The sequence below is a fragment of the Corylus avellana genome, chromosome ca1, assembly GCF_901000735.1.
Source record: "Corylus avellana chromosome ca1, CavTom2PMs-1.0".
Lineage (NCBI taxonomy): Eukaryota > Viridiplantae > Streptophyta > Magnoliopsida > Fagales > Betulaceae > Corylus > Corylus avellana.
Window position 1 is genome coordinate 48,470,975 of NC_081541.1, and position 12,286 is coordinate 48,483,260.

A 12,286-nucleotide genomic window follows, 5' to 3' on the forward strand; every position below is an offset into this window, starting at 1 on the left:
CTCGCTCTTAGGTGGAAGGATACTTATCATTGGAGAACATAATTCTCAGGTCAATTGAGGTTTGTCCTTGATGTTATAATGAAGCAGTTCTAGCTATTTAATTGGTCGATTGATCTTAGCATTATTATAGTTGCTATGCACAGGAAGAACATGATGAACTAAGTTGCCCTCAGAAAGAAGAGACAAGTTGCTCCGAGAAAGAGGAGCTCATTGATATTGCCACCTTAGTATGTCTTTTAACTGATATCCTTGTCTCTGATTCCTTTGTTTGATATCAATCTTGAAGTGTATTAAAGGACACATAGATATCGCTCATGAAAGTTGCATGTTTTTCTGTTACCTGTTGATTCTTGTCTCTTTTACTACATTGATCAGATCTTGCTCTTATTGCAAGGTCCAGAGCAATTGCAGCAAAGTACCTTACTATGATCTCCATATAATATATAGTGCTTCATACAGAGTTCCAGTGCTATTTTTTCGTGCTTACTACGGTGGTATGTTCATCTCTATCTAATCAGATCATAAACAGAATGCAGAGTATATATGTACACACACACACACACGCACATGCATGCATAGATACACACACAACAGTATGATATATTTGCATATATATGTCTATGTATGGATGACGCACACACAAATGACAGTCTGATACAAGAAATGCTTGCATAGTCTTATATATGTTCGACAGAAACCAATTATGTCTTTGATAATGTTAAGTACATAGAGAATTTTTTCCACAAACAAGCACCTTCATAAATTTGGTCATTAGTACCACATAACATGTATGGTAAGTATGTGAGCTTATGTTTGGGCTTTGGTTGGGTCTATTTCGGCCTCTTGTGGGTGCTCCTTGAGCTTAGGGTTTTTCTTGGGTGCTTCTAGGCACTTATACCCCTTGTGTATTTGTGTTGCGCCCTTTTGGATTTTTTGATATATACATTTTTACTTATAAAAAAAAAAAACATGTATGGTAATAGGATTTTGTTGTGTTTTATTTCTTGTTTTCATTGACATAATGTGCATCCCGTCTTTCAATTTTTCTCTTTTTAAGAAGCACAGTATAGTTTGTTTTAACTCGACATACTTCTATAAATGATTGAAATGCATCCACATTAGTTAGATTGGCCAGATTTGTTATTTCAATCAATGAGTTTGCTGGTGGTTATTTGCAAGTTTATTGTGTGTTCACTTTTTGGTTCTCTATTCTTGGTTGATCCATAAGGAGTTTTCAGGGAATGCTTTAAATGCCTCTTCCTTAGATCACTTTTTGATGTCTTCCTTTTGTGATAAGTTATTTTTTTTATATTTAAAAGAAAAGAAAAAATGTGGATACAGAATGATGCAGGACATCATTTAATTAATTGTTTCTAAGATTGTCTTGACAGGAAGGTTGAGTGGCGAAGGTTAGAAAAGAGAAATAGAATCATAGGTGGGATATAAAGAGGGGAAAAAATCATATTTTTGTTTGGGATCAATTATGTGAGAAAAAAGAGATTAGATTTCTAAGAATTGCAGCAGGAAAGAAGGAAAGAACTGCTGAGAACATCAACAAGAAAGAGAATTGAGAAAGAAGATTAGATAGGAAGAGACGAAGGAGGGAAGGGATTCCAAAGTAAAAAATAAAACAACTCAACTTTCAATTTATTGAATCACTGCCAAAAGAGTTCAAGTAACATCCTTTTGTAGCCAAGGTTACTTCTTAAGGAATTACTCACATTTCATTGAAAAGTAAGTAGGACAGCTCATTAGATCCGAGGAATTTAATGGACAGCAGCTGCCAGGGAGAAGTAACTGACTTTCTTCACCCATAAGTTCCTTCAAAGCAAAGTACTATCATCATTAGTAACTAGCTCCTATTTGAAGTAATTCTGGGAAACTTTCATTTAAAAAATGAAATACTTTGCTCATAATTACTAGCTAAGTCTTCAACTACCCCATTATGCTAATTTGGGATTCTTCTAGGCAAAAATTTCAAAATAGGCTGCTGGGAAAGAAATATGTATTATCTAAGCCATAGTGCTATACTCTTTTTATCAAATAACCGTGGTTGGCCTAGCGAGCACACCATTGGAGGAAAAACATCGCATTGCACTGTATCTATGAATTTGCAAATCAGATAGGTAAGCAAACATCTCTTATAGATATTTAAATTTGTGTTGGTTACCCAAGCAACCTTGTAAGGATTAGCATGTGTTAAGTTTTTAAACCCTTAGCATCCTCTGGCGCAACATTGGTTCAGCTGCTCTCATCAATGACCATAGTACTAGCTGACTCTTGCATCTTACACATGTTTGAAATATGCTATTTTGTTTCCAGTCTTCTTCATCCTTTTAAGTTGATAGTACTTGCCAGAGTGCTTGAGATAGTTGCTAATCATCACTATTAGCTCCATCATCTCCTCTTTCTTCTTCTGGTTCAAAGTTCGCCATCTCTTTTTGTTGTGCTGCACTAGTAAAGTTATGTTGCAGGGAGAAAGAAGCTGCCTTAAGAGCAGGATTTAAGATCAAAATTCTTCAGAAATATGGTCAATTTTGATGTGGGGCCTAATCGGCACCCTCCGTAGGCTACATTAGCAAGTATTGAGTCTTATTATTTGCGTTAGAAAGTTGTTGGCTTGGTTTATTTGTTTTATTTTATTTTAGGGGCCAAGGATGTTTCTTAGAACATCTTTGGATGCTAGTCAAATTTATGGTTGAACATTTTCAAAGCCTGGGAATTGAAAATTCATGCTCCGAATTCTTAGGTGATGATCAGCCTTTTTTTTTTTTTCCCCATTTTTCTGATTTTATTTCAAAAAAAATTCCTGTTATTAATTCTCATGTTGTTCATTTGTCATGATTAAAACTAACTTTGAACCATTGAAATAATGCAACACCTAGCCATCAGGCAGCAACAAGTTGTGAAATAAGTATGTATGGATGACAAGGATTACTTCGAATTCTCCACCTGCATTTCTAACTATTATGGAATCTTGGAAATCCAAGTTAGAGGGGAAGAAAGAGAGGCATTTTGCTGCCTTCATCCACTTTTATATTTATGTGAGCATGTAAATTGAATTTTGCATGAATTGAAAATTTAAACTTGAAGATGAACTCTTCTCCTTATGTGAATCCTTGCCATGCTGGAAATAAACTTTACATTGTTTTAGTTTTAGTGGACTTTCTTGTTTCTCGATCTTTTGTCTTTTTCTAGTTAGGTGTTTCTTTCTATACTTCATGTGTACTTGGGTTGCACACTTTCGCTCTTAATAAATTTTGATTACTTATATAAAAAAAAAATGGTTTGACTGGACTTAGAAAACTGAAGGCAATGTTATTCTTTGTAATGCTTGGGGTTTACATGGGGTTCTGGTGTGATTTTTTATTTTTTATTTTTGCATAGTTTCTGGTTTTCTCTTTGAGCCTTGTTTTTTGTTGGTCCTCTGGGTTGGTTTGTATATAAGCTAAAGTTGCTTTAGTTTTGCTAAAGCTTTCTTTGTACAGAGATACGTAGATAATGAAAAGTTACTCATTCATCAAAAAAAAAAAAAAGGTTTGACTGGACTTGCTTCCATCATTTGATGTATTGCATAGAGGTTTGAACCACTGAAGGAGGTTATTAATCTACTCAACTCAATTAAACCTTTATCTCAATTAAATGAATATAGGCTATTGAGTGTTTTAATGAATGAAATAAACTGTCATTTTCTTCATGAAGATTCAATCATAATATAACTGGTTTAGTGATGGTTCAGACCCATCTAGTGGAGAATTGTGAGCCTGTCTTTTTTCAAGTTCTCTCTCTCTCTCTCTCTCTCTCTCATTTACACAGGAAGTTTATACGATAATCCCCTAATGATTTTTTTTTTTAATTAATCAAAATTTCATTAAAAGCGTAAGGCGCCCCCATGTACACAAGTATGCAAGAGAAGCCACCTAGGAAGTAGGGGGCAAAAAGAACAAGAAATTTCTCTAATGAATTACAATACGAAATTCATACAATCAAGCAAATGAAGAAAAGGAGAAGACACATTGCCAACAGCAGACATCTAATCATACAATCCTCTCAAAACTGAAAATTTAAGGAACAACATCCTATGCTCAACACTATTAAAAGTCCAATATTTCCATTCCCATAATGAGAACACTTCTAACTCTCTAGTGATGAAACATTGAAGTGAAAGATGATTAATTGTTTGTCCCAAGTTTACGAGCAAACATAGGATTCTAAACACAATCCTGCCATTATCTGGACAGAAACCTATTCATTTGATTCAGTGCGAGGTAACATATGTCTTTAATTGCTCCTCCTTGGGAGGCATGCTTCTTGAGTGTGTGAGTTGCACAGAGAGAGAGAGAGAGAGAGAGGCCACCAAAATCTATGTATGTGAATATGTTGGAAGTTGAGGTCTGACTTCTGACTTGCTATCTAACTTTGATCTTGATAGATCTACCATTGTGTGGTTAAAGTATAGCTAAAATATACTACATTTTGATCTAGTCTGATTGTGAAGTTGTTCTATACTGGTTATACGAAATGCAAGCATTTTTAACATCTATATCTACAATGGTGTTAATAAGTTCCAACAAAGCACTGATGTTGTTCAATTATATAGATGGAGAACCTTTAGGGTTTAATGAAATCGAAAAAGACCTTCCTGCTCACTCTGCGAAAGCATTGTTGGATTCAAAATGGATGTTCATAACCCAGGAGGTATGTTTTTTATTTCAATTTTCTCTTAATTTAGTGTTCTTTTTGGGTTTCTGTTATGATTATTATGATCATAAGTGATAGTAATGTATGTGCTTTTTATAATTTGGATTAAGACACAGAACTGCTGTTATATTTTTCTCAATGGATATTATGAAACTTAAATCAAATTGTCCCGCAATCTCTATTAAAGGTTGTGGGGGCACCTGGTGGTACAAGCTTTTACCTTTCCCAAGAATAGAGCATGATCTAACCTATTTATTATTAGAAAATTAGCCTAAGCTTTTTGGTAGATCTCAAGGTGACATTGAATGCCACTTTTGTGCTCACTTATATATTACATAAAATATGCCATAGGCATATATGACATAGGTCTGTACATTTGCTGCTTTGTGTTTTGCATGGATAAAGGTACTTATGCTGGTTCATTGAGCGGCATAATCTATATGACATATTAATGTTGACACGTAATATAGGTTTCTCCTACCATACAAATAGGACTATAGGAGTGTATCTTATCAAAAAAAAAAACAAATAGGACTATAGGAGTGTACGGTTCAGTTTGGATAAAGTTTGGGATAAATCTGAAACTGAATCAAATTTGGTTGGTTTCTAAGTGAAACTGGAATCTATTTGATCGTCAAAAAAAGCCAAAGATAAATTAAACCAAAACAAGCTTGGGTTAGATTAGTTTTGATCTTTAGATTTGGGGCCCTACCATTGTCTTCTTTTTTTTTTTTTTCTTACAGTTGTTGGGAGGGGTTTGAGGGTGGTGGCAGTGGCCATGGTTGTGGTAGTCATGACTAGGGCCATGAACATTGGTGGCGAAGTTGTGAAGGTGATGGTGGGGATTTTCTTATATTTGTGGAAGGAAAGAGTTTTGGTCATGATGAGGCAATATATATATGTTGTACATGGATGATTTGTAGCAGTGGACACTCTGCAATGTAGGGATGAGTGCGAGTACATTTTATAAGGTGAAATAACTGTAAATGAATGCCTATGTAATGAAATATATAAGGCTTCTAAAATATGAACATCAACCTTGAGATTTTTTTGTCCTGGTTATGGTGCTTCTGTTTTACTTAGATTTTGTGCATCTATTCCATAGAATCTCCCATTTCTCAGATCAAATCCCTGATATTCTGAGGAATCAGGACAAGTCTTCTGGTAGTAATCATATTGTACATCAACTTAGTTGTTCGCAGTGAAACCAAACTACTGTCGTATCTTCTTGTAAATATGGTTCTTGCAGTCAAATTATGTTTAATGAATCATTAGACTGAAGCATCTTGTGAAGAACCTTGTATTCATCTTGCATGTGTAGTTTTCTATGCTTAGCTTTTGTATGCAAAGCAGATGTTGAATCATCGCTTGTCAACTTTACATGTGAGAGCTTTATGTTTCATGAAGAATTTACTATTTATACCTTTGGTGTTGACTTAAAGCGGTGAGAAAACTTTGACAACATTGACTTTCTCAATTTAGGAGCATCCATACTTGAACAGGCCATGGTTCAAATTACATCCATGTGGGACAAGTGAGTGGATGAAGCTGCTTTTCCATGTTGATGTTTCTGTGGCTAAAAATGGAGTGACAGTTGAACTCTATCTGCTTTCATGGCTCTCAGTCGTTGGGCAAGTGGTTGGTCTTAGAATTCCTCTTGAAATGCTGAATCAGCAATAATGGCTTGTTGATAACAGTTTCTTTGATAATATCTGCACATGATTTCTTTTTTCTACATTCTACTAAATGAACATGCTGGAAACCCCCTTTATGATGAAATAGAAAAGGTATTAATTTTAGTTTTTTAGTGGATGAAATTGCGGGATCATGAGAGGAGCCAGTTAATGGATAGGATTTTCTCAAAAAAAGTCCCTAAAAATTGCATGTTATAAAGAAACAAACAAATAAAAGAAATAGGTGTAGTTTGCTAGATCTAAGGCATGAGAACGTGCTCAGTAATGAAGACATGCACCATTTCTTGCACTTGGTGATAGCAAAATGGATTATTCATGGTGCTCAAAACAAAGGCAAATAGGGTTAGATTAGAAAGTGCACGATGGAGACAGTTGAATTACTTACATGGGTGGTTACAAGTGAATGTGGGTCTTGGAAAATCAATTGTAGCTATTCTATCTGGGTGTGACCATAGTAACACCTGTCCATTAAAAGCTATACAGGAGAAAGCTTAGATGGTGAAAACTGTAGGCATTCTCATCCTAGTACATGCCTAACCACTTTGAGAATTCCTTGAGATCACTGAACTACCACCATTGATAGCCTTTATCAGTACTTTTAGTCACAACACGATATAAAATTCTTTCACTTTAGTTACAAATACAACCATGTTTGTAAGCATTGTGTTTCTTAAACAGACAAGCTGTGGCATAAAAACAAACGTTGTCACCTATTGGGTGCCTTAAGAAGAACAAACACCACAACCATGTACTGTGTAAATATACACGGAATTCACTAAGTTGGGGGATAAAATGTGCTATGTAACTCAATCATTGGTACTTGTTACATTTCTTTTAATTAATTGTTTTATTTTTCTCCAATGAATGGACTACACAGTCTACGCATAAGTTTAGTAAGCCTCCATCACTAAAAGATTTAGTACTCTTGGCATTTTTCTAATAGCTAATGTATTTAGTAGGTGGGAGTTAAAGTATGCTTTGTAAGTAGACTTTATGGCTTGCTTGAGTCAAATGGCCTTATGGGTTCTTGTCTTAATGGGAAGTTAAGAAGTAGTAGTGGGCAGTTTTCGGAACTAGAATCCCATTTAATATGCCAACCCTTTATTTTGGTGCTTATGGGGCCACCACTTTAGAAATGCTATTGAATCAATTTTCCAGACCGTTAGAGATAGTGAAATCATATGGGGGTAAAAGTAAGTTTGGGATTGTGTTGAAAATTTCAGTTTTTTTTTTTTTTTTTTTTTTTTTTTTTAAAAAAAAAAAGAGTTTTGGTCATTTTTAGAGTAAAAAAGTCAAATAAGTAGTTAAATTGTTTTTTCTAGACATGACAAATTTTTGCTTGGCATAGTTTTTTAAGCATTAAAAGTATTTTTTTTTACTTTCTCTAATGCAATCCCAAACAAGTTTTAAAGAGAAATTTGTATCATCATGATAATTTGCGGCAATCGGTCCACGAAAAGTCACACTAAGAGTCATTTTATGTATGATAATTTATTTTGTTTCATTCAATTCAAAGGTGTATATAAAGCCATGTGGTAAATATATGGTCACATTATTTAAAATTTTTAAATAATGTGACATCATATACCCAGTTCAATAAAACAAAATAAACTATTGATTGTGAAATGGCTCGTTTCCATTTAAAATGAAATAGAGTGAAAGCCTTGTCCACTTTTACAACCTTAGCAAGGTTTTAAATAAGAGTATTATTAAAAACCACATTTTTATTTCACAATTATCTCACAATATTAACGTGATAGTCCCAACCAACCTTTGAATCAGTCTTTTACTTTTTCACATCAGCATTATAGAATAAAAATACAATTTCTACTATTTCTCTTTAATAACATATACATAAAACAAACTTAAGGCAGCCTTTGCTAGAGAAATCAAAATTCTCTACAACCTTAATGATCTTTCCAAGAACCTGGACAACAAATCCAAATCAGTAGAGCATATCTTTTTGGAGATTTATTCAAATTCAATGGCAATTTGTGTTTTATCTCATTTCCAAGCAATCAAAACGGAGCCTTGAGGTACAAGTAATAGAAAAGCCATGCAAATTAACAAATAATTGAATGGGTCCTAATCAAGAAGTATACGGAAGGTTGAGAAGATGGAGATAATAAAACTAAGTAAAACATACAAGAAATTAAGGCCAAGACTTGACTTAGAGCCAGAGCACCAATATCGTGCCCAAACATTTTGGTAGTTTATAGGTTTGAGTTTTAGAGATCAAATTACAAATTGGTTGATAGTTTGAGGAATAAAAGTGTAATTTATCTATATGTAATTAAGTTACAATTTGAGCTTTTTATAATTACTTATAAATAATCAATGTAAAACTTAACACCCATTACACCTCGGAACATGATTATCTCTGGTTCAAATAAATTAAAAAGTATCCAGTTAGTTATATTTGAAGGATATTTTTGTCTTTTCACTTTTTGATTAGACAAAATACTCATCTAATATAATTAACTAAATATTCTCTAGTTCAAATGAACTAGAGAGTATGCTAATTCTAACACCTCTATAATTTACTGAATGTAAACAATTCATTTTTTTAATGTGTGACTAACTTTTTGAGGTGTTACAGTATATATATATATATATATATATAGATAGTAGACTGTCATACAAACGTTACACTGAAAATTAGTATTTTTTTTTTTTTTTACAAGTGCAAGTTCAAAGAGCTAACATCATTAAATTATATGATAGTCATATAATAGTTCAGTAAATAACATTATTCATATAACAATTATTGAAATCAAAATATCTTTTGTCATATTTCTTTAGTGTATAGGAACTATGGTTTTTTTTTTTTTTTTTTTGGATCCCAACTTATAGATAAGCATGTAAATACATATAGTCTCTCTATATGTGTGCACGTTTATGTAAAGTAAAAGTAGACAAAATAAAAATAAAAACAGGCAAGTCTTAGACTCAAGAAAAAAAAGACAAGTCGTAAATTTAATTTTATATTAATTTATACATTATAACTGTCAAAAGTTGTATGTCTATAAAATCATCTTAAAATAAAACTTGCTTTCCGAATACAAAGATTTGCTTTTTTAATAGAAATAAGAAGTAATTGATAGAATATAAAGTAAAAATGAGTTTTGAATTTTTTATTTCTTTTATTGAAAAATAAAGAAAATTGTTTGACAATAATTTTAAAAAGAGGTTAACTTTTTTTTTCTTTAAAAAAAATAAAAATAAAGAAGAATTGTTTGGCACGTTAAATTGAATGGCAAAATGTTAAATTAAAAAAAGCTGCCATTTTGCAGGTCATGCCAGGGAGACTGGGCGTGGACTGCAGAGCAAAAAAAAAAAAAAAAAACTTGGAATTTGACACTGCCATTATTGGCTTGTTTGGTAAATTCAACTATTAAATATTCTTACAGTAATTATGTTTTATTACTATTTAAATAAAAAAAAATTATTACAAAATAATTTTTTTTTTCTTTTTATATTTTCATATCAAATATATATATATATATATATATATATATATATTTTTCACATCTATTAAATTTAAACAATAACGGTCCAATGGGGTTGTTTGCCAATAAAAAAAAAAAAAAAGCAACGTACTATTCATCTCAAATTTAACTCTCAACAATCTTATTTTTTATATCATATTAATCATCATTTACTATTATTTAAATAAAAAAATAACTACAATATATATATATATATATATATATATATATTTTACTTTTTATATCAAATATTCTTATTTTCTTCCTATACAAAACAAACAAAGCCCAAATTCCAAACAGCCCCTACAGAGACCCGCCACCTGCCCATCAACTTTTTCTGTTTTTGACCTTTTAAAAATTAATTAATATTTTATTATTTAATTTAAGTGGGACACGTGTCATCATATCGTATAGACTATTGAATAAACATGAATGGCCTGAATTGGAAGTTGGAGATTTTCCAATTCACTCAATAATGAAAGCGGATCCTGATCCTTTCTCGTATGCTTTTCTCGTATACTTTTCTACTTCTCTCGGTATTTCATTGGTCCACCCTCCTGTTGCTTGTGTCCTTTTTCTTGTTCTTAGGAGTATCTTTTCTATTCTATTTTTTTTCTTTTTTTGGTTCTTGTTCTTAGGAGCAACTTGTTTGTTGGTCCGGATTACAAATCATTACTATGGTGGTCTATATCTTTTCCAAACAGCAACCCTCCCATCATGGAGGAGAATGGAGACTAGGGCGAATGCAAGGCCAAAAGAGACTCCTTTTATGTGTTCTTATTTGTTTGGGCAAGTGAGCGAGTTATTTGAAACTTTTGGTTACGTGAGTTGTTATGATCTTTGTGTTTGATTATACGATCGTATGTATATAAGTTTAATCTTAACTGTATGTATATAAGTTTTAGGACACTCTTTTTGTAAGTCCATTTTTAAGAATAACTTTTATTAAAGATTTGTATCATCTTGTATCAGAGTCAGACACCATATCGTAAGTTCAAGTCATAAAGGAGATGAAGCAGGACGAAAAGAGAACAACTGAAAATAGATAAATAATAACATAAAAGGATAAATAAACCACGTTGATCAAAGGCTTACCGATCAACAATGAAATTTTGGTAGAGTCTCACTACCAAGAAGAAAAGATCAATTATGTTTCCAAGAAAATATATTTTTTCTTTAATCATAATGTAATCTCCATAAGAGTACAAATAGTATTTAAATAAACATGGTAAAATAAACTTTAACCCTAAATTGACTAATTTTTGGGCAAAGCTCATTATTAAATACCAAAAATCCTAATTTAATAGACTTTAGGCCAAACCTATAACAATAACTCTTAAATACTAAAAGAAAAAGAACCCCTACTATCAGGTCTATCCTTAAAACACCAACTTTATAGCATTTAATTATCATGTGACACATCATCAATTTGATAAAAATATAAAAAATGAAAATGAGAACAATCACACCAAAAAAAAAAAAAAAAAAACCGTAGCTGACGAGGCACCGCTGGAATCCGGGCCACCGGAGCACCGCCAGAGAGCTGCTGAGTCGCTGGCTTGACCCAGTGACTTAGTGTGGGTCACGACCAGATCTATGCTGGGTCAGGCCAAGACCCAAGCTGGGTCTGACCGGCGACCCAGCGTGGGTCATGGCCAAACCCACGCTAGGTCAGGCTAGCAACCTAGCCGTGGGCTCGTAGACCCACAGCAGGTTTGTGGCGGTGCTTCGGCGGCCTGGATCCCGGCGACGTTGTGACTCTCTGGATGCTTCAAAATCTATTTCTAATATTCCAAACCCCGTTTCTAATGCTTCAAAACCCATTTCTAATGCCTAAAAATTATTTTTTGGATTCAAAACTAAAACTTAGATATGAAAGGTTAATCCTTTAGGAATTTTATCACCTTAAAATCTAGTGTATTTTGGTCCAAGTTATTTTTGTGCACCTTTTATGTTTTTGCTTATGTATCGGTTATTAATTGGGAGCTGTAAAAAAAGTGTATCAGGATGGTCCATAAAAGGTTTTTCCTTAGAAAAAAAGAAAAAAAATCACTTAAAAGAAGTTAAGTTAATATTATTAAATAAGTAAAATAGATATACGTGAAGAATAGAAAATCTAATTTTATCTTCGTGGAAGCCAGCTGGCGCCTTGAGGTACCAAGAGCTGAATTAGCTTCCTCCCTAAATAACTTGTTATGGTTATCAAAGCTTAGACATGTTCAAAGAATAACCGATGTCAATTTGGTTCTCAAGTATATATATATATATATATATATATATATATAGTCCACTTGAACCAGATTTTTTTTTTTTTTTTTTGTTGGAAAAAAATATAAAATTAGTCTATACAGTTTACCTGATTTATAATTAATTTTCAATGGTATCAAAATAAACTCAAAAGTC

The 12,286-nt window shown here is 32.7% G+C and overlaps 1 protein-coding gene across 1 annotated transcript in view; it reads left to right on the forward strand.

Moving 5' to 3' along the window:
• LOC132174031 (ubiquitin-like-conjugating enzyme ATG10) overlaps positions 1-6,500 on the forward strand; it is a 6,664-nt gene extending 164 nt beyond the window's left edge. The window contains exons 2-6 of the mRNA XM_059585747.1: positions 12-59; positions 144-227; positions 395-494; positions 4,601-4,698; positions 6,184-6,500. Of these exons, the coding sequence (XP_059441730.1) occupies positions 12-59; positions 144-227; positions 395-494; positions 4,601-4,698; positions 6,184-6,381 (528 nt within the window). The 3' untranslated portion in view covers positions 6,382-6,500. The remainder of the gene's footprint in view (positions 1-11; positions 60-143; positions 228-394; positions 495-4,600; positions 4,699-6,183) is intronic.
• The last annotated feature ends 5,786 nt before the right edge of the window (positions 6,501-12,286 follow it).